This window comes from Bemisia tabaci, chromosome 1 (assembly GCF_918797505.1).
Source record: "Bemisia tabaci chromosome 1, PGI_BMITA_v3".
NCBI lineage: Eukaryota > Metazoa > Arthropoda > Insecta > Hemiptera > Aleyrodidae > Bemisia > Bemisia tabaci.
This window is the reverse complement of record NC_092793.1, coordinates 10,294,339-10,322,260: the sequence shown is the minus strand read 5'-3', so window position 1 is coordinate 10,322,260 and position 27,922 is coordinate 10,294,339. Positions and strand designations below refer to the sequence as shown.

The following is a 27,922-nucleotide window of genomic DNA, read 5'->3' as shown; positions in this document are numbered from 1 at the left end:
ATCGATTGCCCCCGCAACAATGGACCACTAGACAAGGTACGAATTTCAGCATTCTGATACATGTTTCTTCATCAAAATGTCACGTAAAACACGATGCGCACAACGAAAATTACCGACATCAACTCCTTCCGAAGATATTTACTGATTCTTGGTGCGTGAATTGAAACCACCCGCTCATGAAAACTCAATGCTCTACGTGATTCACATCGCGCGCTAAACGTTATCATCAACGTCTCAGCGATATATAAATCTGGCAACCTCAGTCCTGACGCTTTGGCTCAGCTATAGCAAATTGCTTATAATTTGAATAACACATGGTGGGAAATGAGCATTGCTCGATTGAGAAGCTTGCTGAAATCGTTGTAGTGCGCGATTTGACTCACGTAGAGCTTTGAGTTTCTTGTGAGCGGGCAGTTCAAATTCCCCGTAACCAATGTGAAATAAAAATGTTATTATCTCCGTTAGGAGTTGATTCCAGTAATTTTCGTTGCGCGAATCGTGTTCTACGTGAAGTTCTGGTTAAGAAACATGTATCAGAATGCTTAAATTCGTCCCTTGTCTAGTGGTCCATTGTTTCCAACTAGGACCTACAGATCACTTCTGCATGTCTAGCGATCTAGCACATTGTTGTGATGGAGGTCCTGGCCCAAAACTCCCTTAATAGGTAGCCGTATTCTGAGCCGATTGGAGCAGTTCTTGGTATTTATTCGCGATGAAATTTTCCGAAATGTTCACATACGGTGAAGCATGCCAGCTGCGCTTCACAGAATGTATTTTGATCCTAAAAGATTTACTGAGGAGGACGTGCAATTGCCAATGGATGATTGGAAACAGCTACAAGTCGAGATGACTGCTTCGGGAACTAAACTTCCGAATGAACGGAGCGCCTGATTCCATACGGATCGGTGGTGACGTGGCGTGATTTGCGATCTATCGATTATCGATCTGCCATTTAAACCGATGGAAAAGGATCGATTAACAGGGTGTTAGCGACGTTCACCTTGATAATCGATTCTTTAAGACAGCTTCCGATGGGGAAAAATCGATAACCGATCATTCACACCTCGTCACTGATACGAACGTCAGAGCTATTACTATCACCATAAAAAGACAGCCTCAATTTCTGTACGCGGGCCTGGTCGGGCTGGAACCAGATCCATAACACATGACGACTACTAGGAGCGTGGCGTGCTTTGCGATATATCTATTGATCTGCCGTTTAAACCCATGGAAAAAGATCGATTAACAGGGTGTTTGCAACGAGAACCTTAATTATCGATTCTTTACCATAGCTTAAAATGGAGAAATATCGATGATTGATCATTCACGCTTCGGCACTGACGACGACGCGCGTTGTTAACTGTCTACCTGTCTCGACTCATGTAGAGTCAGTAACGTGTTAGAGAGGAAACTGTCCGATTACTTGCACTTCAATGTTGGTTTATTAGCTACCTATGCTGCCTTCCTGAGAAAAAACGTTCAAAGTGCCTCCAGGTATTCCCTTCGATAAAAAAACGGATTTTCAAGGATGTGGTTGGATGTTTTTCTTCCAATTTTTCAGAGAATTTCATTTGAAATTTGATCGAATGGATTTGGAAATTTCAACGAAAAATACTCATGACGTTCTTCAAAAATTCATGTTTTATTGGGGGAAATTTGGGAGCTCCTGAAGGCTCATACGGCGTTTTTCCTTGGCACGGCGGTAGGTATGTTGGATCAAAGCAGCAAACACATTCATAAATTGGACTGCATTTTGCAATTTGGAACTATAAATTCTGGCTCTTCTGGAAAAACTCTTTTGTGCATAGGGAAACTAATCGCACATGCGTTGTTTTTAAACCGCGCCGGGCTAGAATTTATAGTTCCAAATTGCAAAATGTAGTCCAATTAAAATGTCTCTGAACACAATACAGGCCCCCGGAAAAAGTAAAGTGACAGGCCCTCCTGAGGACTCTCTGAGGACCCCTGACCAGCTGGAAATGGGGGGGGGGGGGTCGGATCTGAAGTGCCTCTCTCGGAAATTTTTTAAAATTGTAGGTACTAGAGAATAGAGATGCAATTTTCAGCATAATCATGTAATTACTCAATAATTAAAAATATCCCCAGGATACTGTGCCTTCCAAACATGGGTCTAGGAGACTGCAAGAGAAGCCCCCAATTTTGAGTAAAACACCGAAATTGTGCTTACTCGTGAGGTCCCGAGACGGACTGACAAATTTGTCCGGTGCCTTAAACAAGTTGGAGCCAATTTGACCCAAGTGAGCCTGTGCCTTGTGCCATTCGTCCCATCCTCCGGGAGGCCCGGTAAAGACTTTGGGTCCTGGCATAATGAGCTCCAACATGAGCAACACCGCTTCGGATTGAAGGAAAAAAATTACGAGCATACGAGCCCGAGATGATCCCACGGAGTGAGCTGGTGAGCTACTCATATGTTGGGACAGGAAGCTAGGAAGAAGGAGGGCTACAGGAATGTGGCTAGAGGGAGGCTGGAAGATCTGGATTAAGAGGGGAACAAGAGAGGATGGCGAGTTACGTAGCAAGGTCATCAGAAACAGGTAAGTTCCAGTGGCGTGGCGTGGCGTGAATGATCGATTATCCCTCATTTAAAGCTGTGCCAAGGAATCGATTATCACGGTGTTCGTCGCGAACACCTTGTTTATCGATCCTTTTCCATACGTTTAAAGGGCAGACCAATCGATACATCGCAAAGCACGCCACGCCACTGGTAAGTTCCCACGAAGGACGAGGTAAGAGGGTTCAATCGGGTTTGGCCCGCTGACATGATGTTGCATTCATCCTCACGCAAGCACTCCACTCATAAAGTACAAACACGCACTGAAAAAAAGTTCTCGGCGTTTTTACCACGGTCCGTTGGTACCTTTACCATCTCACTTTGTTTACCAATTATTGGTAATTTTACCAAGACAGACTGGTAAGCTTACCTAAAAACCGGTCTTTTTACTGTTTTTTTCAGGTAAGAATACAACTTTTATTGGTAATCAATTCCCGGTAACTTTGCCATTTTATCTCGGTAATTCTACCACAGTCGATAAAAAATATTGGTGTTTTTACCAAGGTCCAGTAAAATTATCGAGAAAGTTCAATAACTTTACCGAGATTTCTCGGTAAAATTACAAATTCCATGAATGGTAATTTTACCGAGAAAAAACTGGGATCAAATAGAACCCTGAATTCTTGGTGATTTTACCCTTTTCTTAGTAAATACACCGAGATTTTTTTTTCAGTGCGAGTCAATTTTAAGGGTTGTCCTCATCTCATGCATCTCACTCATTGTTCTGAGGAGTTTCAGCATTACGACTAGTACTGTTCGACGGAAAAAAGGAAGGCGATGGATATTTTTCCGAAGCCAACTTATCCTTATTCTTGAAGTGGTTCCAGTGATCTGGGACGGAGATCGGTCACTACGTTGCGCTGCTACAAAGTCTGAGCCTTTGGGAAGCGATCATTATTCTAAACTATAAATTAATGGAAGAAATTGATTCATAACGTGAAGCAGCATTGACACTGAGTAATAAGATATCAAATTTGTCAAGATTTACTGAACGTTTACATCGGGAAAAACGAAAACGGATTTTGTTCATTGACTGATATGCAAGAAAGGGATAGGGTTAGGGGGACTTTTTCATCAATTAAAATGAGAATATTCCATACAGCGGGGCGATTATTGAAACTGATAGACAAAGCTATAGACAAAGATGACATACGGCGTATGCGAGCGATCCTATTGGTTGACATAGTTGGTTCTCATAGACTAAGGCGGAAGATTGATAGACTTACTGTCGGGTCTTCTCGCTGGCTATAGCCGTTAGTTAGTCTATTACCTACCTCCTTTGTCCATTGCAACCACCCGTTTCCACCAATAGGATCCCGCCAAATCCCTTTTGTCGTCTTTGTCTATTGCTTTGTCTATCAGTTTCAATAATCGGCCTGCTGAGTGTGCAAACATTTCAAAGTCATGAGTTGAAAAACGCTGACTCCACGAGATTAAATATTAGAGCCTAACAGTAAGCGGAGCGGTGGCGCACTGGCGCCTTCAAACCTAACAGGGATACTCCACGCATTGCGCAATGCGTGAAGTATCCCTGTTAGGTTTGAAGGCGCTAATGCACGTTTCGCGCTGGCTGCCCGCTCGCCGCGCCGCGCCGCAGAGTACCACGGCGCTTGAAGCAACTATTTCACACCAGAGGTATTGCACAGTATCATACAAAATTGCAGGCGCTCCAACATGTTAGGAATGGCAGGCATCCTTCAAAAGTACGGAGTTTTCCTCGCAAAATAAATCAAGATACTACGGCCCAAAAAGAGAGCGGTAGTCCAAAAACTCACTAAGTCCTAGCATCCGTAATTAGTAACGTTTAGCATACACTTTATCGCCAGGCTGTTGCTTAGTCGCCATCGGCTATAAAAGGCTATAAGAAATTGTGTTGCCGGCTATAGAAGCTATTGGAAATCTTACAGCCGGCTGTAGGTCTATGGTATTTTGGAACACAGATTCTACTGCCAATTTTTACCAAGGATTTTAATTCGATAACGTAAAGCGACGCTGTGGTAAGTTCGTTTATTGTTAGTAACTTACTATGGAAGAAATAGTGAACGTAAAAGCAAAATGAAGCAACTATAATGAGTCTAGACTCGGAGCTTAGTAGACCCATTGAAAGTGCAAAGCGCGATAAATTCACTCATTTCGAGCAACCATATTAACACCCTGGAGATCAAATTGCATAACCAAAGACTTGAAGGGACTTTGAGCGATCTAGGTGTCTCATCGCCACCATGAGCGGTATAATTAAATTGGATGGTGCGAAAACAGTAGATGCCTGTTCAAGTATGTCGTCCGTAAAAGTCGCAATGTTGCGGAACGAAAACCGTACGTACTAGATTTCATCGAATTTTATCGCAGATTGCTACACCGGCCAACGGTCGCGGTTTTCAGTAAATCTTCCGGAGTGGTGAGAAAAGGGACTAGAAAGTGCAAGAAAGTCTTCATTCCTATTTCCCCTCGATTTACATTGTTTTGACGGGTATTGAACTTACGTTATGAGTTCATTTTATTGACGTTAGCTATACTCCCTTCATTCGACGGATACTTATTCTGCCGTGCTAAGGAAAAACGCCGTATGAACTTTCAGGCGTTGCCAAATTTATTTTAATGACCATCAAATTTATTGAGAAAATTCTGAATATTTTTCTTCCAATTTTTCAGACAATTTTGTTTCTACTTTAATCTAAAATATCGGAAAATTTCACGGAAAGATACGCATAGCTTTCTTCAAAAATACATGTTTTACTCGGAGAAATTTGGCAACTCTCGAATTTTTATACGGCGTTCTTCCTTAGCACGGCAGTATTGGCTAGCTCTGAATAAATTTCGAGCTTAAAAATCCGCATGAGGGCTAACGGACAATACCATCTTTTTTTCCAGACCTGCCAACTTTAAAGACTGAAAAAAGAGATAATAATGTCTAGGATTCCGCGAAAGGCAAACACTTGCCTGTGTCATACTATCAAAGCTAGCCATCAAAATATCAAGGTCAGGCGTTGTGATTGGCTAATTCGATGACTTGGACCAATCACAGCACTTGACCTTGACATTTTGATGGAGTATTTTGATAGTGTGACACAGGCTATTCCTCGTCGCGCATTCCCAGATGGACCAGACGACCTCTCATCCGCAACTATCAAGTCGAACACCGCAGGAGGCGCCGAATGAATCGGTCCGTGTGAAAACTGGACATTCCCATATTACCTCATTCATCTTTGAAACTCATAAGAATTTTTGTCAGTCAGGGTCAGGACTCATAAGAAAATATACCTGCGTGCAAAGTTGTGACGACCGATTTAAATATGCCCACACGAGTCCGCTAACGACTTGGAGTCGACGGATTCGATAACTCCCATCTTCAGTGCATTTACATGTTTCCTGCTGAATGACAGCGTTGAGGCAGAGCAGTTTGTTTGCGTTTCGATACGAGCCCACGATCGCTAAGACCACACCACGCCAAAATATAAACACACGCAATTCTGTATTCACATCATCCAAGTATAAATATTTTCAGGGTCTCCTTTTACTCTTCTGCGGCACTTTAATTCATATAGCATCCGTTGAAGATTCTGGTGACGTTTTTTCGATTTATCCTCCAGAGCAAAGAAGTAACCAGGGTTCGACGAGGGGGCTTAAAGGGCTGGGAAAATACGAGGGTCGTCCAGAAAGTAAGTTTGCCTGTTCAATATCTCTTCAACTAAGATAGGTGAAGAAAATCTGTAAAAAGCGTTGAAAAGCCACTACTCTCAGCTCTCTAACGCGCTAGAGATTTTTAAATTTGGTTGGATAAAACTCTAGAATAAAGGGTTTTTCTGAATCCACCTCCTCTCCGCGCGGGTCCAAAATTTCACGGAGCTTCATTCGCAAGTGAGAGCGTCTATCGCTTACGGCAAAAAAAGTGACTTAGAGGTGGTTAAAATAAACATAAAAACATAAAACATAAATGTAAAACATAAGAAAAGACTTTTAAGTGGGAAATAGCAGAATTAGCAGTGTTCACTTCAAAATCAGTTGCATCCTATCAAAAGTTTACCATTAAAAAAAAAAAAAAATAAAAAAAAAAATCATTTATGCAAAAGCTTTTTTGCGTAAAATTCCCATATTTCTTTAATGGGTGTAGGCGTTATTTCACGCAAGTTGAAATTTAAAATTTACCCAAAGCTTCACTCAAATTGACCAAAATCACCAGCGAAATTTTTAAAATATCCGTTGCAAAGCGAGGCATACTGACCTCCGCTGCCATCCTCCTCTTCCCTCAAGTAACATTTTTCAACAGAAAAATCGCGATAATCTGAAATAAAGTTGCAACTTTTGACGAATTTTTGGCGATTAAATTTCGAGGATTATCAGTATCTGAGCGATTATCCTCGATCTTGTCACAATTTATCTCTGTAAAATCGCGTTCGATAAAATCGAAATTTTATCTCAATTTATCACGATTTTTTGTTCGATAATATTGCGATAAATCGCCGTCGATGGAATCGCGATTTTATTGAAAATTTATTCGATGAAATCGCAATTTTTTATCGAATAAAAGTGCAAAAAATCGGCGTCGATAAAATCGCGGTACATTCTCCGATCAGAACGCGACTTATCGCGATCATTGGTACTTGAGTCCCATGGGGCTCCGATTTTATGATAGATTCCCGCATTTTCCGTGAAACAGTAGCTCACCACGTGACAAAAAAAAGAAGAAGAAAAAAACAAACAAATTGAAACAATAAAAAAAAAAACATCAACATTGGTGGAACTGGAAGTCTTCAAAGAAATATGATCCTTGAAGTTAAAGATACCGATTCAGATATTGCCTGCCAATTTTCTTTCTTCGCCGACGACTTGCTCGTTTAAGCGCTGCGTTACGCGGAACAATCGTTCAACTCGCAAGGAAGCGCGTTATGCAACGTAATGCTAGATAATCATGTTTTGATTATTCTATTTTTTCCACTGAACTCATAATATCTTATTTGCATTGGTTTTTTTAATGGTCCCAGTTCGGTATGAAAAACCTGACGCGAGTCAAAATCAGAACGCCTCACAGTGGACCGAGTCGATGGGAGAGGTCGGACAAAATTTGGAAACTTTAAAAGCTTATAATTCCGTTTATACAAAACTTTGAGGTTTTAAAATTGATTCCATTGGTTTCTTCGTGGGATTTTCTTCAAAGAGCACCCCTTAAAAATCATGTGACGGAATGGACGTCAATATTTGCAGTTTTAGTAAAAAATTTCATGACCGACTTCTCTGATTGAATCGATTCACTGTGCGCCTCAAACGCTGTGTATTACTGCCGTGCTACAGAAAAAACGCCGAATGAGCATTCAGGTGTTGCCAAATTTCCTCTCGGCAAATATTTATTTTTGAGGAAAGTTATGCGTTTTTTCCATTGAAATTTTCAGATGTGTTAAATTTAAGTGCGAACAAAATTCTCTGAAGAATCGAAGGAAAAATATTTGCGAATTTTCCCAAAAAATCGTTTTTTGTTAAAGAAGATTTGGCAACGGCTGGAGGTTCATACGGCGTTTTTCCTTAGCACGGCAGATTAGAGCGTATCTACGCTACGGTTCCCCGTCAAATCAGAGTCAAATGAAGTTGGGTCTTTTTTTAAGTTCGATTAAAGACTTAAACTGTCACCCTGGTGAATTATAATCGTTGGGGTCATTAATGCCATGATGACGTGAGTAGTAATTTGAACGCCAGATACTAGAAACTTTCTAAAAATACCGAGACACTTCGGAGGTATTTGCCCATATCGCAAAGGCATGTAAATGATGGTTACATTCAGGAACCACGTATCTCCGCAGTTTGCGACTTATAAAACTACCCATTGTCTCTAATTTTCGATGGGGAAAAAAGGCTGATTATTCATTTTCAAAGTCAACGAGGAAGTTCCTCGAAAATTGTCAAACCTTTCATCAAGGCCGGATTAACACCCAAGGGCTCATGGTACTTGCGGGTAAAAGGGCCCGCATATAGCGGGTTGTATACTTCGTACATTGAAGGCGGTCCACCTTTCCGAGAAAACGAAGTGTCGGAGATGCCCATTGAGAGCCTAAATCCCAAGCTTTAAGGGCCCCATAAGCTTCAGAACCTCTCCAATTTTCCAAATTTGTCGAGACTTTAAGAGCCTCCAAAACATTTGATCGGACCATTCACAGAGAGAAAAAAAAATTGAAAATAATAGTAGGAGAAACCCGTTCTAAGGGCCCAGGGTGCTAGAGTACCCCAGCATCCAAGCTAATCTGGCCCTACCTTTCATCTTAGTTTGAGAAGTAATTCGTAAAAATTGCAGGTAAAGAAAATTGCCTCGTCCTCCCGAGTGAAATTCTGGAGAACAAATTTAAAATTGAAAAATTTTAACAAGTCATGACTATTGCTCATAGGGACCGTCCCTACATTACGTAACGCACTTTTTCGGCATTTTTGCCCCCCCCCCCCCCCTAGTAACGCTGTTGTGACGTAGGTCTCTATATTTCAACACGTAAAAAAAATGGCGTAACGCTCTTCTCGCCACCCCCCTCCTCCCTCTAGAGCGTTACGAAATTTAGGGTCGGCCCCTCGCGGACCATTGCCGAAAACTTGTTGTCAAAGGCAAAAAACCCTAGTTTTCGAAATTTTGGCGCTTACTTCGAGACCGGTTCATGATGGTCTGAAGAATCGAGCCAGTTATCAATGTTCACCGCGCACATCGGCAACCCTGCCAAGGTCGATTTTCCCGCCAAAGCCGGCAACGCCGCGGAGCGCGCCCTGGTGACGTCATGGCGGGGGGCCTGAAACATGAATGAGACCGGCCGGTCGGTCGAGTCGCGGGGAGGGGGAGGGTCGTCCAAGGGTGGGGCGGAGGGCTTCCCCTCCAGGTCCCCCCGGTCACTCGTCGACCCCCCCGGGCCCTCCGGCCCATCGGCGCTCTGCCCCGGGTCGAGACTCGAGAACTGAAGCGCGGATATGATGGGGTTCGAACCACCGTGCAAGGCAACGAACGACGCGCCGCGATAACCGAATGTTATTGTCTCGCGGACTGCGCCAGAAAGCTTAGCGCTCCGAGTGAATCGATTGCTTTAGTGCATTTTGAGTGGTGTGCCAAAGTGTTGTGAAAGATCGGAAACATGGCTCTGCTGTCGCAGATCTACTCGCTGGATAACCCCGTCTTCACGGCGTATATTTTCTACACAAGTATACTCCTCCTCAAAATGTTGTTTATGGTTTTCATCATTGGGAGCCAAAGAATCAAGAAAGGGGTGAGTCTCTGATGATCCTTCGACTACCCATTACCCATTCTTTCGGGTCCATGAAAAAATTTGCGGGTCAATTTTAAATTGAATTTCATTGATTCAATTTTGAAGATAATCATTTTTTATGTGGGTATCTGGCAGTAAGGCAGTTATTTTGAAGGGAAAAAAATAACGGAGAAAACCTGCAAAAAAAGCATGCCTTTTGTACCCAATGGTCCTTCGACTACCCTACCAATTCTTCCGGGCCCATTAAAAAATTTACAGGACGATTTTAAATTGAATTTCATCGATTCAATTTTGAAAATAATTATTATTTTTTTATGGGTACCTAGCAGTGCAGCACTGTTATTTTAAGAGGAAAAAAAATTGGAAAAACTTGCAAAAAAAGACATGCTTTTTCTGAGGAATGGAGAATGGAGATGCAGTGAGCATCTTAAAACCTTATGTTCTTGGACAATAAATTAAGATGGTTGCCTGTTATTTACAGATCATTCTGATCGCCTAAAACTATGTTTTTTTTTGAGCTATGGCACCTTGTGCCCCCCAAAAATTGTCAACGGTAATACCGAAGGAAACATTCTTACAAAATCATGACCTAGCTGTTGCCTCTCATTCAATGGTTTTCAAGCTATCATTTTCAAAAAATTATTTCATGAGAGGGTAAAATTCTGTACACTTAATGGTCCCATATGAGAAGGCAATTAGTGGTCCTAAAGAGCTTAAGAACTACACTAGTTAGTAAAAGCAAAAAAATTCAATTACATATTGCTAGGTATTGTTCTGCAGTCACAGAAATATAGGACATAGAGTTACAAGCCACACGCTAGAAACGCCGAATCATTCTCGTGCAAACCTGTCATTACTAAGAAAATAAGTCATAAAATGAATTGATTTCCAGTATCTCTAAAAAGCTTTTTTCATGACATTGTTTTGCAGATTTTCGTCAGTGAAGAGGACAAGGCACTACATCCAAAGGCTAAAATCAGGCATGATGACCCAGATATTGAGAGGTGTAGAAGGTAAGTTTGAGCACGACTTCATGTGTTATATGCTTAATTTTATTGAGCATGAAACACTCTCCATGAGCAATTTTTATCAGTTGGCATTACTAATTATGGACCTCTCAAAGTGATCATGACGGCTCAAATCAAATTGAATAGACAGGTCATTCAAAACCATTTCTGAGGTTACTTTCCAGTGGTTCAATGGTCCCACACCCAACATTGCTTCAAAGTTCAATGCAACCAGCATTGTGCAGAGCGAAAGAGAAATATGGTGTCATAGCCGCACTTTTGAAGCATTGCAACATTTGAGTTAACCTATCAGATCTTTATCAAAAATGCCCTAATATTTTAATTTATAACAAACATCTGTTAACGAACGAAGAAAACAGATAAGTTGAACTGTACAATGATGAAGTGGACAGCAAGACATGGTAAGAGTTGATCTACATCTAGAAACGTTTCCTTAATAAATTTTCAAGTAGAAAACTTTGAAAATCTCAAAAATTTCCAAGATCATCACATAAACATGCAGTAGCACGTCTGTGTAGCAATTATTCCACTCAGAACCTTTAAATTTATCAAGGAGAATTCAGCATACTAACTGGACCGCATTCAACAAAAAGGAACCAGTGTGATTACAATGTTGTAAAAATGTTACTTCTTCATAATTATCTAAGAAATCTCTCAGAGTGGCAAATAGTTTTTGCTTCCCACCAAAAGATTGTGAAGTTTAAAGGAAAATAATGGTGTAAATTTTAATATTGTACATAAATTTAGTATTTTTAAAGAATAGAGGAAGTCACACGATTTTGAAAAACACTGTAATTGCACTGGCTCCTTCTTGATAAATGCGATCCAACTAATTCCTCTCTTGTAAAGCCTATAACAATTACTTTAGAGCCTGATTTTATTTCAGTTTTTTAGTGGTAGGGATGTTTGAACTGATTAAAATTACTAGTTACACATATATCAATTGGATTTGGAAATTTGCAATGTGTCCATTCAATTCTAAAAAAAATTTCGATGACACATACGTTGTCTTACTTTGTTCAATGGTTCATTTGATTAAGCTCCTCTAACTCTGACCTTTTTGATTTCAGCGGTCATTAAAATTCTTCATAATCCGTATTTTTTTTTTTCAAACGTTTCTTTTCTATTTTGACAGGGCTCACCAGAACGATTTGGAAAATATTCCTGCATTCATCCTAGCTGGAGCCTTGTATCAATTGACAAGTCCGAGTGCCTGGCTTGCGATTCAGCTTTTCCGATTTGGAACAATTGCGCGCATAGTTCACACATTTGTATATGCAATTGTAGTCATACCTCAACCCGCACGAGCGATTTCATTTCTTGTCTCATATGCTATCACCGTGTACATGCTTGTACAAACTATCCTATATGTCTTGTAGACAGCTCAATGACTTAAAAATTAAGTGAATATGTACAAGATGCCAAATTAGGCAAATTTTTGAAACAAGAGAAACAATTGTCATGATGAACAATTGGTGACATGAGAAATTGGTATCTTTTAGGAGAGGATTTGCTACAGTGACCTTACACAGATGTTGATCAACTGATGTGGTGTTGATAAAACTAGAGAATTTATCTTTACACTTGAATAAATTCAGAGCATTTATTTTTGTTGATACTTTTTCAGAGATGGGAACATTCCACAGACAACAGTTCTGGAACGCCAATATTAAACTGAATGAATAAAAAAAGAAGAAAAAGAAAGTAGAAACCTGTTGATGAAGTTTGAATTTTTTTCCCTGAGCAGAAAAGAAGAGAAATTTTTATGAATCTAATTTGAATTAAGATGAAATAAGTAATCAAATGTAAGGAATAACTTATTGAGCTATTGATTCGCCAACAACTTACTTATTCTGGTCCCTCTTTGGTATAAAATTATGTGCCATCAAAACTGATCAAATTTGAGGCACTTAGTGCCTTAGTGCCCCTTAATGGGGTTAAACAATAGGAATATTCAAAAAATAATGGGGTATAGATCTATAGTTAATATCTGTTGATTTATTTATAGTATAAGAATTAGATTAAGGTTTTTTTTAATTTATTTTGCAAGATACACAGCTATGCTTTGTTGATTGATTAACGTTTTGATTAAGTATAACATTTTTTATGTTAATCAATTTAAATTTAGGTCTTTAAATTTAGATACAAAAGTTATAATTTTTATTTATGGTGACCTTGAAGACCTTAAACAACAACTTACATTTTCTTGTAGATTTTCAAAGAAACGTAAAATTGAAAATAAAATGTGCCTTCGCACATTCTTTTTACACAATAAAACAGAACAGAGCCTTGAAGAACAATGGGTCAGTTGCATTTATCACAGAATCCCATTTTGAAACTCGATTCTTGTAGATTAGCTAAAAATAGTAAGATCTGTCCCAACCGCAGCAGTGACACCCTTGGTATCTTTCTCTTTTGTTTGATCAGAGATGCAGAGGGTGCAATGCAAAACTTCAATGACATTGAATGTAAACAAACTCAAGAAACAGACGGATTTGTACTTTAAAGATTTTCTTATCAGGAGATAACGCACTCGTCGCGAAGAGATTAGGCGGTCAGTCAGTTCACCTCAGTTTGTTTACGTTTAACATAGTAGAAGTTTCGCGTTGCACCCTCTGCATCACTGATCGAACAAAAGAGGAAGAAACCACGAATGTCACTGCCGTGGTGGATGACGTCAAACGTAGAAAGTTGCCGTTTGGACAGATCTTATTATTTTTTGCTAATCTACAAGAATCAAGTATCAAAACACGATTCTGTGACCAGCGCAACTGACTCATTGATGATTCTTACCTGAAAAAATCGAACGACTCCAACATCAGTTCGGTGCCAGAAGTAGATAAAGTGTCCATAACCAGTCAGAAATAAGTAAGCAGAGACTAATACTCGAATGTGATTGTAAATTGGAAGAACTTTACTTGCTCCTGTAAAGTGGTATATTAAAATGACAAACTGCATCCAACCTAAAAATTAAACCACAATATTAATACCACTACTTTCAATAAAACACACTGAAAAATTTATTGAGCGAAATTTGGGAAAAAGCTCTATTTTAGATAGCATAAGCTGATATATGCAAGACTAGAATTTACACAAAAAAGTGTCAAAATTTAATGGCTGTTTTGAAAAATATTCGGAAATTTGTGACCGATTTACAATGTCACAAGTGTTTTTCAAGAAACAGGGGTGGGCCTAGTCACCACAGAAGTTACATTACTGTTACGTAAAATTTTGGATGATTCATACCTCGGAAACAGATTTTAAGTACATATTTATTTGTATTTTTCTTTTTATTACTGACAACTAAACTAGTTCTAATTAGTCAAAAAATGGACTGTTAAGTTTTCAAGCAACTCCCAAAAGATTTTCTCTTCTGGTGTATCAAGATTTTTTAGTCTTCAATGAGCTTCAGTTTTCACAGGGGCTGAACAGAGTCGAAGATTTAGATATTTCTGGAAAAGACATGGTGATTAATTAATTTTTTCACATTATTCGTAGATTGTTCAACTATTATTAGAATGTAACTTTATAACTAAAAAAAAAAAAAAAAAAAAAAAACAACTTATGAATACCTTTTACAAATGAGCAATTGATCTTGGTTATCTTTCATATACTTATCTCTTGTATTTCAACAAACCAGAACTGAAAGCTGAGTTGTCTTACTTTGCATAGTTATAGTTACAAAGATTGGTGTAGACTGGTCCTATGTCAGGATGAAACAAAGTTATTTTTACAGTTATATCTTCCTTTTACTTCTGATGCTCGTCAACTCGCTCATAGCAATTACTTTGACCAAAATTAGTGATTATAAATGCAATTATGTCATACAGCTGGGAAAACATTTTTACATCAATGTTGTGATAAAGTGAAATTTTAGAGCTGAAATTTTACAAGCAAATCTTACTAGAGTTATTCATTAATCAACAAAGAATACACTCTTACAGCTGGGCAGGATATTACAAAAGAATAAATAAATAAATAAAAGGTAATCAAGAATATTGAATGTTCTGCAGATTTTCAACTTCATATTATTTGAACCTTCAAAGAAACTGACTACAATTCCCGAAATCATTTTTTCAGTTGATTAACAATATATGGGTATAAAAATAGTAAGTCGGACCTCCAAAATTTTCAGGAGACTTAAAAAAGTTGCAAAATGCTACTATACGAATGATTTTGGTTATTTTTTTAAAGAACACTACCTATTACAGGCATAGGGCTGAAAAAATATTTCGAGCAAAATCAGAATTAAATATCATGAATCTAATTTATGATCCAATCCTTCTTTAATATCTGCCCCAAACAGGAACGTTTACACCAACCATAAAATATCAGCTGTAAAAGTAACTTCTTGCTCAAGTTTTTTAACCCACACAAATCACATTATGTTGAAAATCATACCTTTCCATTCATCTGTTTGGTCCTTGTGGAGTACTTTCGTGTAACGACTGTCCTCCGTAAAAAAGAGACCCAGGGCAAGGACATAGGCAATTGGTAGCCAAAAACTAACAGGAGAATAATATTTGTTTTCTTTCATAAAAAAGTTAGTTCTGCAAAAAGGCAAAAGCAAAATGGATTATTAGAGCTTCAAATTGGAGAAGAAATGCAATTCACGGCTGAGCTGTGGAGTTTCAAAAGCCGTCTGGAGGTTTGAATAGTTACAGCTATACTGCAAAAGGTTTAAAAATTACCAAAAAATTGTTTTTCTGGAATGCAATAGTTCCATTTTAATCCACACCAAAAAAAGTGATGGCTGAGGGGCAGAGTTAGAAACTGGCTTGGAGTAGTGTTTAAGGTGATTCGATGGACGCCATACTTCAAGTCAGATCGGCATGCGATATATTGCATCAATTGGTTCCATTTTTTCAGCTACTCGTCATTTTTCTCCAATTTTGAGATCGCAATTCTGTTGTCAGGAGACTAAAGCACTCACCAATTTTAACAAAGAAATTCAACGTAATAAAGGCGTGGTTTTTTCAGAGAGAAAACATCGAATTCGATACTGATATCGTAACTGCACTCGAATGCGAAATTTTCTCTCTAAAAAAACCTCGCCTTTATTACGTTGAATTTCTTTGTTGAAATTGGTAAGTGAGTGCTTTAGTCTCCTGACAACAGAATTTCAATCTCAAAATTGGAGAAAAATGACGAGTAGCTGAAATAATGGAACCAATTGATGCAATATATCGCATGCCGTTCTGACACAAAATATGGCGTCCATCGAATCACCTTAAGGGTTAAATCTCAGGTACATTGGCTCATTCATACAACCCACGGTTGCTGAAGCCAATCAGACCTTAAAAAATAAACCACGCTGCTCACCTTACTTGGTCCCTTAGCATGCGCCGCATGGACTAAAACTAAATCCTCCTTTAATTTGAGTAACGCTGCTTACTTAATGAATTATGGTTAGAAAAAGTAAAAAAAAAAAATATTGGGTATTCCAGTAAGTTGAAGCTTCATTGAGGAAAAAAACATAAGTGAGGTATTGTGGTCAATATCCTGCCCTTTCTTTTACATTGGAGATTTCCATTAAAGTCCTGTTCCAACTTACCGATCACAAAGATAAAAGTAGGCCATTATCAGACCTAACTTGGCTAAAGACGTAGTGATGACATAAATTCCAGATGAGTTGTAGTCATATTTGGTGTGTCTAATTGCCAAAGTACATCCAATCAGAAAGCTGCGAATGAAAATTTGGACACAATCAATTTATCTGAAGATAAGATAGAAATGAGACAAAATTTCAGGTTTATGTTTAAATTCAAGGAGTCGTAAAGAATTATCTGATACAAAAGTATTAAGTCCATGGCTCAAGGATTCTAAGCATCTTTGCTTGTGCACGATTTTTGTCAGGATCTGGAAAATGGACTAAAAATATTGCTGTTTGAAACTGCGGCAGCAGCTCACTAAGTAGCACAATACACAAATCTTTTAATAGAACACAGGTGAAATTCTGAAAAATTTGATAATATGTTTTTTACCACCTGGGCAAAATGAGCTTTTAAAATGGAACTGTTGATCTGTCAATGTTGAGAAAAGCAGGGCTGAAAGTAAATTTGTTGACATTCTGACACACATTTCCTCATGGAAAAGTGGACTTGCCATCATGTGTTAAAGGCAACGCAGCATGCTTTTATCATTCAGAGGAGCATGATAAATTTTTGTATGTCTTGTCTTTTTGAACAGCAAAGAAAGAATATTTCTCCTTAGACACCAGATTATACACACTGCTCGTCTTAAAATTAGCGAGTAAAAAATTGTGTACGCAAAGAACATCATCCTCGGGAGATAATAAATATCATCTTTTCAAATAATAGCACTATTAGGCCAGCACTGAATCCCTTGGTTTTCCACACAAAGTCCGTTTTAAAACATAGATTCAAGTGGATGTGTATGTATTTTCTGATGAGGGAGCATGTTTTCTGATTCTTGCCCTGTCTATCAGTCCATTGAAACACTATGTATGTAGGAACTAAATTCCACTTAATCGACTCAATAACTCAGATTTACGCTACTTTCAAAATGTAAATTCAAAAAATTTTACCTTCCATCAAATATTACAAATATTTTACATACTTACTGTTACTTATCATGAGAGAAGATATATTATCTTTGCTTCATTAACATTTAATTATAGAATTCTCTCTGAGTCTTTGTTTTAATTTTAGAACATGGACTATTCTCTTTGGGGCAACTAGATTCCCGTTGAAAATGAAGGAAAGGACTTTGTATTCTTAGTGACAACGGATGGCAACCAACAGCGAAGCATGAATGATCGATTATCGATATTTCCCCATTTGAGGCTATGGTAAAGAATCGATTATTAAGGCGTTTGTTGCAAACATCTTGTTTATCAATCCTTCTCTATGGGTTTAAAAGGCAGATTAATCGCTTTATCGCAAAGCTTGCCTTGCCACAGATGGCAACTCGGGATTTTATGAATTTCCATCTTACACGAAGCTTGACCAAAACTCTTAGGGTAAGTAGCCTCTTGTCCTCCTCATTAGAATAAGGAGCCGGAAATACTAACCAGACAAAAAGGGCTGAAAATGTCATGACTTGCAGAGTGGTATATGGCTCTGAGCTACTGCAGCATGTTCCATCGTCGAAATTCATGTGGTCATCGCAATATGCATTCAGTAGTAACTGCACATCTGTTGACAAAGTTTTTGGACCCAAATGGATGCCATCACTTATTTCATCCATATGAACTTGAGCGATTAATCGAGAACTGGACCATACTTCCACTGCACTGTGCTGCAACACCTAAGCCATTGGGAGGTTCGATTAAAACGGAGGGGAACTTTTCGCAAAAGCCATTTGTTTTTGCCAAGCACTCATTTCCTTCGCTTGGTCCACACAGCTTGACCCGAAGGGTCTCAGCAAATTGCGCACAATTGATTCAATGAACTAATTTCATAGTTCATCAAAACTTGAGACGCTTCTTTAACTATAACAACTTTGTTCTGTTTGTCTTTGACAAACTGAACAAAGTTGAACTGTTTGTCTATTGTTTGTATTTGAACTTCTTTAAGTTCGATGAAAGTTCCCCCATAAAATAGTACCTTTAAGAAACAACAATTTACAAACCAAAGATGAACAAATATTGAAGATCATCTGGAGCTTAAAACCTTCTTCCTGTCATGTATGCTACTGTGCTAAGGAAGAATGCCATAAGAGCCTTCAGATGTCGCCAAAGTATCTCTGGTACAGAACGAATTTGCTGGGAAAATTGAGAACAGTTTACTTCAAATATTTCGGACGATTTTCTTCACAAGTTAATCTAAAATATCTGTAAATTTCAAGGGAAAATCTGCATACCTAACTTTCCTCAAAAATAGATATTTTATTGAGGTAGTTTTTGCATCTTCTGGAGACTCATACAACGTTTTTCTTTAGCTCGGCAGTATAGATGAATCAAAAATCTTGAAATGATACTTTCAATGAAAATGTAATGATATTCTTTTGCTTTTGAATAAACTTTTAAGACATTTTTAAATGATAACTTAAAATATCAGAAGAAATTTAGACTGTTAATCGAGAGGGAATAGAATAGGAATACTCCAAACCTCCATGGCAGCAGCATTGTAACGATCGATCATCATATTGGTTATGGCCATTCGAGCCGGAGAAAGTTTTTCCTCATTGACTGGCTCTTGGAGTAACCATATTGCGCGTGTTTTCTGATTGGTCAATCCATCAAATAACTATGGACAGAAATAATGATGACTGTTATTAAAGAGACCACTTTCCAAGGTTAAAACTAGAGACTAAGGAGGGACTTAAGAATTAAGAATGATCAAGTTTGAAACATCCTTTAAGGTAGGGCTGCTCTATCGGTTGTCGGTAAGCTACCGAAACAGTTCCGTCAAGAAAAAAATACAATAAGAGCGCTCTTACCGATAGCGATCTGAGCTTTCTGAGCTGACAAAAATAAGCTGTTGCCTATGTACATTTATTTTACGCGCCGCCGCGCCAGGCAATCTGGCAAACGGGGCAACAATGCATTGAGTGCAAGCTCTTACAACTCCGATAAGGCGGGCTGTTGACTATATCATTGCCACTGTTGGTACTGCCACCTGTTTCGGTAAGAGACGATACTGATAGCCTTCCGGCAAGAATTAGTTTGAACACCCCTACTTTAAGGCACAGCTTTATAAGAGTGATTTGAGCAAAATGATTATCTAATAATAAAATCAATGAATGACTTTTTTTACATATGTTATTACTCCAAACAAGGATCTGTGCGCGAGGAAACTCACAATTAAATCGGAATTGGCGCTTTCCACTAGGAGAGACCTTGTAAGTATCTGGAGTAAAACTCTCCAAAATTAAATTGTGTAGTTTGAAAACACATCATTCTTCCACTGTTTTAAAAAAATATTTTACCGACTATTCCTAACAATCCTAACTTCTCTTCTTACTTCTTTTGTCGTTTACCTTCTCCCTACCCCTAATAAAGTTATTCTGAACTCCAAATGTGTACTTCTTTCCTCTTGAAATGAGCAACTACAAATGATTAGCATCAAACCGGATTTGTGGTCAAAAAGGCTGTTCTTGAAACGAATGAATGAGATGGCAAGTTTTTAAACTCCAAAATGCTACTCAAAAGTGAGCCAACAAAAGTCATGAATTGGACAGTGGCTTCAATGGAGACATGGGTAAAAAAATAAATCTTAGTGGACTAAAATTTAAGTTTCCATGATGGAAATCCCGAACACACAATAAGCTATAAACTTACATGTACAAGGCGAGATATATTGGCTGCATATTCATTGACTACTTCCAGAGATCCGTTCGACTGTTTTATGGCCCAACTTCCAGAGTTCATGATAATAACGCTCGGACCTTGATTCTGTTGTGGATTAGACAAAAGAAAATTGCTAATTAAAATAAGAAAATTAATAAAATAGTTTTCGTTGATCGTTTCCCATTTTGAGAGTTTCAGTTTGGTACTTGCATTTTCTCACATTAATTTTATCTACAAAGAAGGTAACATCAGATATTTTTAAGCAAGGTTTATAGAAATTTAAAGTGATGGGACTTTGAATTAAAAAAAGCAATGTGTGAAAAATGAAATCATTGATTATTGGAAAATTTCTTGACATATTTTAATTACTGATCTTGAGAGAGTCTCCCCAACCAAATAATAACATTCTTGGTGAATATTTTGTTTCAGTTCCAGAAAAAATCACAACATTGCATGTTTTGGTTTTTGGTCATTATTAAGTGCTTTAATAGTACAAGTAAGAAGTGTAACTATGTTGAATGGCTCCAGATGCATGAAAATATCATAATTTTTAGTGGCATATCTTTAGAGTAAAAAATGGAAAACTGAGCTGTGAACTGAGCTTGACTCTACTTTATTCAAATGACAATTTTTAGAATTTCGGTAAACATGGCTCTTGATCGTTGGGTACCAATTAAAAGAAGAGACTACCAGCTCATGACTCGAAAATTTTAATAGGAATTACTCTAAATTTGACTCCATCCCAGAGGCTCATATTGAACTGTATGAACTCTAATTTGCGTAATTACAAGAAAACAGCAATACCGGTGTGCCCACACAAGGAAAAATTAATTATTCCATATTGTAGAATAGGGTGTCCCACTTTGAGGGTCACCTCCGAATTTTGATGATGGTACCCTCTAAATCGTTGACCCCACTTATAAAAATAAGATTGCACTAAAGAAAAAAATTCTAAAAAATTTTTTAAGGGTTGCGCACGGCCAAAAACCACCCCCCGGGGTAGCACAAAATGCAGAATTTTGCCCATTTTGACGATTTATTTTAACAACATTGTAATTGAGCTAGGGCTCTGAAAATTTTACAGTAAGAGCATATGATAGGGTACTTTAAAGAAAAATTTTTGTTGATGCCATCATGCGATTCCATTTTTTGCTAAAATTCCTCAAAATCGGCTAAAAACGCGATGAATTTCAAGATTTTGTATTTTTGTCTTATGACGATTTTTTCAGCTGAATAAGTTAAATTAAACATGAAACGTACCAAAAATTGCATCTTGATACTCATTTTGACCAAAATTCATACTTGACATTATTAACCCCTCCCCCCCCCCCCATTTATTTTTAACCGTAAATTCAGCGATACTCAAGTCGCGATAGGTGCATGATTTTTTTTTTCTTTTTTCCATTGAAGATCACATTTGTATTCATATTCTTACATTTTAAATGTCGACGCAATGTTTCATTAAAGTGGTACTCACTTGTGGAAAATGGGAGAGCATGATGTGGACTTTTTTAAAAAAAAAAATAAATTGTATTTTTTTTAAAAAAAAAAATAATTTTACTGAAATAAATGGGAACGGAGCCAAGCACCAAACAATTAGAGACAACATCATTCCTTTCTTCCAAAATACTTCAGCAGAAGCTTGGGAGGAAAAGAAGAAAAATTGACTGAATATACTTCAGAAAAACGAAGTTAGTCTTCCAAAAAAAAAGTGGCAAGGTGCCTAAACAGTAGAGGAAATGCATGAATACTTCCTTTTTGAACACTTAACAACTGACGCTTCAGCGCTAACAACAGGACAGTTCATCCCTCTGTTTTCGAAACTGTGGCTACTTTTTGGCATCAATTTGATCCAACAGAAAGTGATTTGAAAGGCCTTCAAAAAGTTTGCTTATTCAATTTAATATGTTTAATCATTGCTGGTACAAATCTCAGCGTCCAATAATTGCCCTTCAAGATGATTTGTAATTTACAAAAAAGTTAGGTTCCTTGGTATACTTTAGAATTTAGGAACTACTACTACCTAGTATACTTCAGAAAAGCGAGTTCAGTCTTCCAAATATAACTAGCAAGGTTATAGTGCAAGGCAATAGGAGGAAAAAAACAGTTGAGGAAATGGATTATTCCTTTCTTTTTATGTACCTGGTAATGTTAGGTGGAAATTACATCAAAGAAGATCCAATAACTATTCATTTGATGCAATTTCTTCATTTTTTTGTTGTTAGGAAATCAACCATATGATAGGATGAAAATATGTGTAATTCAGTGTCATTTTTCACTAGTTTATTGAGATAATTATCATTGCTCTCTTTAGTTACTACAGCTATAATTATTTTTCTTTTCATGCTATTAGAAATGAATTAATCAAAAACAGACAGAGGCCCCAACCTGTCACTAAGATAACTGTAATGTCTTGAAAAAGTAACCAATGTAGCCTCTGATACTCTCTTATCAATACTACTGTACTGAAGCAACTTTTTTGTAAATTACAAATCATCTTGAAGGGCAATTATTGGACGCTGAGATTTGTACCAGCAATGATTGAACATATTAAAGTGAATAAGCAAACTTTTTGAAAGCCTTTCAAATCACTTTCTGTTGGATCAAATTGATGCCAAAAAGTAGCCACAGTTTCGAAAACAGAGGGATGAACTGTCCTGTTGTTAGCGCTGAAGCGTCAGTTGTTAAGTGTTCAAAAAGGAAGTAATCATGCATTTCCTCTACTGTTTAGGCACCTTGCCACTTTTTTTTGGAAGACTAACTTCGTTTTTCTGAAGTATATTCAGTCAATTTTTCTTCTTTTCCTCCCAAGCTTCTGCTGAAGTATTTTGGAAGAAAGGAATGATGTTGTCTCTAATTGTTTGGTGCTTGGCTCCGTTCCCATTTATTTCAGTAAAATTATTTTTTTTTTTTAAAAAAATACAATTTATTTTTTTTTTAAAAAAAAGTCCACATCATGCTCTCCCATTTTCCACAAGTGAGTACCACTTTAATGAAACATTGCGTCGACATTTAAAATGTAAGAATATGAATACAAATGTGATCTTCAATGGAAAAAAGAAAAAAAAAATCATGCACCTATCGCGACTTGAGTATCGCTGAATTTACGGTTAAAAATAAATGGGGGGGGGGGAGGGGTTAATAATGTCAAGTATGAATTTTGGTCAAAATGAGTATCAAGATGCAATTTTTGGTACGTTTCATGTTTAATTTAACTTATTCAGCTGAAAAAATCGTCATAAGACAAAAATACAAAATCTTGAAATTCATCGCGTTTTTAGCCGATTTTGAGGAATTTTAGCAAAAAATGGAATCGCATGATGGCATCAACAAAAATTTTTCTTTAAAGTACCCTATCATATGCTCTTACTGTAAAATTTTCAGAGCCCTAGCTCAATTACAATGTTGTTAAAATAAATCGTCAAAATGGGCAAAATTCTGCATTTTGTGCTATCCCGGGGGGTGGTTTTTGGCCGTGCGCAACCCTTAAAAAATTTTTTAGAATTTTTTTCTTTAGTGCAATCTTATTGTTATAAGTGGGGTCAACGATTTAGAGAGTACCATCATCAAAATTCGGAGGTGACCCTCAAAGTGGGACACCCTATTGTAGAAGATGTACACCCTTGGTGCTATACACTTTCATGCTGGGAAACAAAGACATTAATAAACACAGAATATTATGAGATAGTATTAAAACAAATGATAGGCACTTTAAAACTGTGCATGAAAGACAACACTTACAATGTAAGTTTTGAAAACAACTTCTCGACTAAATAACATTGGTGATTTTGAGCTAATTAGAGGAAAAACTTAAGTACAGAAGTTAGTCAACCTTCTGAAATTTACAAATCAGGACTTCAGAAAGAGCAATCCTGCTTTTGCGTGCCAGGACTGCGGAGGGCGCTCCAGCAATAGGTTTGAGAATATGTTGGTTTTTTTCTAAAACGGTAACCTCTAACAAAAATATAACATCGATACTCACCTGCCATCTCATCAAATGTTGAGTCATTCGTTTCGAGGCAAAGGGACTCCAAATAAATTCCACAACAAGCTTCAAACTAGCATCAGCAAAATTGAGATCAGAATGGATTGGTTTCTTACTGATGTCAGAGGTCCCTGGAATGGAAGGCTGAAACTGCTTGACAAACTCCTGATAAAGGCCACGAAGTCTGGAATCTCCCATGAAGACAAAGTGATTCATTCGACCCCAAAAGGCCAAGTACTTGAAACACCGGTTGGTATCTCTGTGAAAAGAAGAATTACAACTGGAGTTTAGCACTGCAGTTTATAAAATAATTTCTTTTGGACTCTTATTAATCAATAAAAAGTTTTGAACTTTGAGCAGAAACATTGGCATGTCTTTTCTTCACTTTAAACACATTTTTGTAAGTAATGTTCATCTTAATGATAACACAATTCTGCTGAGTACACTGTCACAATCCCAACTGATTAAATCTTCAAAAATATTTAAAGGCAAGAACTTTGCAAAGTTGCGTTTAATAACAGAAAAAATATTCACAGCTTTTAAGGGCTCTTTTATTCATGCCTGACTTAGTAAAATCTTGATTTTTACTGCCAGCAGTTGCATGTAAATAATAGGTCGTTGTCAATTGATACATTTTAATGAGAGCCCTGTCAAATTAATCATTTTTGTTGAGAAGCAAGTATCAGCGAAAGGAGAATTTGCTTGAAATTTGACGGGGTTTTAATCAGCATTTATGGTAGTTTCATAAAAAAATCTATAAAATCGCAAAATTCTTGTAGACTTTTAATTAAATTTTGGAAAGTTTGATAAAAATTTGAACACTTCGAAAAGTTGTGAGGTATTGATAATATTATGTAGCCTCAGTTTCAAGGAATTTAAATCATATTTGCAATTAAGTCAAACTGAGAATTGACATAGGCTGCGCAAAACTGCAGTTGTAGGAACTTTAGTGCAGTCCAGCAAATATGCCTGCCGTTGTCAGAGATCTGTTTTCCTTTTAAGAGCAAAAGGCAAGTTATCCCTTACTGTATTATAAACTTGTTTTTAAAAACAATGAAAATCATGCTTACAATTTGGTGTACTGGTGTAACATACATCCATACGGCTGCCAACCCATGTCACCTCGGACTCTCCCATCAGAAAAGAGCCATGTACAGGAATCCATTCCTAAAAAATGAAATAAGCAAATTTAGGAAGTAAAATTTTTGCACGCTGCTGAATGCAAAGAGCTAGTTGTACGTTAGAGAAGTTTCTATATACCTGGATCCAGGATAAGGGCACTGACATTCACACAAATTGTGTCTTAATGCTGATTAAACCTCTGAAATTTCTTTAAATTTCATTAGAGTTTTGACTTTTCCACGAGTTATTACGAGAAGCCATTAGGCTCTTTTTTTGGAATTAATGCTGTTTCATTACTTAAGTATACAAGATTCCATTCCATGTTTGGAATTGTCAGATGTATGCAAATTCTGCTGGACATACATTGGAATGCCAAAAAGTAAGGAAAAAAACGATGATAAACATCAAGCAGTTGAGCTTGATGTTAATTGTCCTTTTTTTTCCTACTGCTGAACATTTCACTACTTCCTCTTGCTATTATTAGAGATGCAATTATAAAGAACTGTCATTTGCTGAAATGCAAAATCATGCAATAGCAGATAACTGTAATGTAGGTACTGTTATCATGTTAAAAATGTGAATTTCAGTTCTGAGGAGTGTTGTTTGTGTGGGAAAGAGTTCACACTGAAACAAATGACGCGCTACCAGAGGACCTGCCATCTAGATTTCTGAGTTGAATGTGCATTAAAACCATAAAATATGGGACCCTCAGTCATATTGAGAGGTTTGACAACTTATCCGATGTAAACGCCACGGAGCATTGATTTCAGGTGAGTTGTCAAAGTAAACTTGTCCAATTCCGGTTTGTTTTTCTGTTCGCAAACGCAACCCAAACAGTCCCATCAACCTTCTGAGATTGTTGAGCGTTTGGTAGAAAAGTTGAGCTATCACATGTAAACAAACAAGTCATTAGGTCATCCTAACGAAGTCCAACAACGCTACCCGTTTAGAATCTTGTGATTCTGTTTCCAAACAGTTTACTTCGACAACGCATCTTGTAAAATAGGACTCGCATAACTATTCGGAGTGATTTGAGTGCAGTACAGGGCTTTCACATTATTTCGAAAAATACTGGAATATGGGGCAACTGGTTCTGGGAAGGTCCCACCTACGATAAGTTTATCACTGAGGGCTTTTTTATATTCGTAGAACGCATGGAACGCGATAGATCGGGATCTTTGGGGTTTGGGCCGGTTGAATCGGCCTAACCACAGCCTCAACCTACCTCGGCAGAGCGGTCCAATTGTTCCATTAGGACGCGCCGGTAGAACAGGATAAAAAAGCGATACGTTCCATGGCGATCCTCTGCGGTTCCGATAAAAAAAAAGCCCTTTGGATGTCCTGGCGCTAATTTAATCAGAATGAAATTTTGAGGTTATGTCATTACAAACCGTATATCGTGTGGAGGAGTCCATGGTACAAAATGAATGATGACACGAGCAGAACGGCGAATATTTTGATATTTGGTCCATTGATGTGCTTCACGATTTCGTTCACTGGTTTACCATGCTTCTTACTCTCGGGCAACAGGCATTCGACATCCGCATTATCCACCACCATAATTTCGACATAAAACTGCACATGAGTCCGCTTCACTCACTGAGATCACTTTTCCATCGCCCTGAACAATTCAAATCGCTGCTCTTATCCGACATTAATGCGAATTACATGAATGAATAATGAATAAATTTCAAAAAAATTGAGGGAATGCTGAGGGCGAGCGAGACGTGAGAAAAAACACACCAAAACAAAACACAAGAACGATCGCACGATCTCTCGAAGATCGAATATCGATATCGATAGTCGACTGATCGACTCAAAACTTGGTTGTTGACTGTATTGCCTATGTGAAATAATGAAGGCGCACAGCCGCGCGCGGGTAACAAATTAAAAACAAGTATCTTTATTATGTTGATTTTGAGTTAATGAGCTATCTAAATCAGTGTTGAACTGGTTCGCATCTGAGTTCGTAGACACTTGGCTGGTTAAAAGGGCGTAATGTGATATTTCCTGGTAGGACATCCCCTACGTGGAAAGGGGTTCAGAAACTCTTGGCAAATCAGAACAAATTTAAGCTATTTTCAGGTTCACAGTTTATTAATCGTACCGAGTAGAAATTGCAAAACTCCACGTATTGAAGTAACCGACAGACTTCTGAAATTAAAAAGAACATAAAATAAAAAATTAAAGCCACTAGACACATCCAAAAACCATTATTTCCAAAAGAACCGAGGCAGTGCTGCGGCCTACACGAGCTTAAGACGTGGGTCTGCAAATTCATCCTAAAAAAGAATCAGACAAGAACCTGAAAAAAGAAAAAAAAGAACGAGTATCAACACAGTCGAATATAGGAAAAACGTCAGCATTTAGCACAACATTGAGAGCTCACGCTTCGCGTCATCACGCCTTCAATTTTTCAGATGCAGCACGGACGTCCATCAAGTACGAATAGTTGTATCTCTGCGCCGTCGTAAACGCGCATCCTTTCCCTCGCTTTATTTCCATATTGTGTTTGTTTGCGTTTGTCTCGTGCGTAATAGTGCTTCGAACTAATAGCATATAGCAGAGCATTGCGAGTTCACGACTCACGCAATCGCGTGTTACATTTCTCATAATGCAATGTATAGACATCCACCTTGCGCGAATAGTTGTATCGCATTTACACTTTAGATGCCTCTTATTTTTGAATTTCGAGATAAATCAAGGTTAAGTTTGCCCGAGATATGCTATGGTATG

At 37.8% G+C, this 27,922-nt stretch overlaps 2 protein-coding genes across 2 annotated transcripts in view; one reads left to right on the top strand and one right to left on the bottom strand.

Moving 5' to 3' along the window:
- LOC109039562 (N-acetylneuraminate (7)9-O-acetyltransferase) overlaps nt 1-26,959 on the bottom strand; it is a 44,641-nt gene extending 17,682 nt beyond the window's left edge. The window contains exons 1-9 of the mRNA XM_019055082.2: nt 26,578-26,959; nt 25,135-25,231; nt 24,062-24,323; nt 20,071-20,184; nt 18,899-19,036; nt 17,860-18,095; nt 16,381-16,509; nt 15,228-15,376; nt 13,620-13,789 (exon numbers count right to left, since the gene is read on the bottom strand). Coding sequence (XP_018910627.2) covers nt 13,620-13,789; nt 15,228-15,376; nt 16,381-16,509; nt 17,860-18,095; nt 18,899-19,036; nt 20,071-20,184; nt 24,062-24,323; nt 25,135-25,231; nt 26,578-26,746 — 1,464 coding nt within the window. The 5' untranslated portion in view covers nt 26,747-26,959. The remainder of the gene's footprint in view (nt 1-13,619; nt 13,790-15,227; nt 15,377-16,380; nt 16,510-17,859; nt 18,096-18,898; nt 19,037-20,070; nt 20,185-24,061; nt 24,324-25,134; nt 25,232-26,577) is intronic.
- Mgstl (Microsomal glutathione S-transferase-like) lies at nt 9,484-14,387 on the top strand. Its single transcript, XM_019055068.2, has 3 exons — nt 9,484-9,798; nt 10,729-10,811; nt 11,962-14,387. The coding sequence occupies exons 1-3, from the start codon at nt 9,667-9,669 to the stop codon at nt 12,203-12,205; spliced, it is 459 nt and encodes a 152-aa protein (XP_018910613.2). The 5' UTR covers nt 9,484-9,666; the 3' UTR covers nt 12,206-14,387.
- Nucleotides 26,960-27,922: the final 963 nt, after the last annotated feature.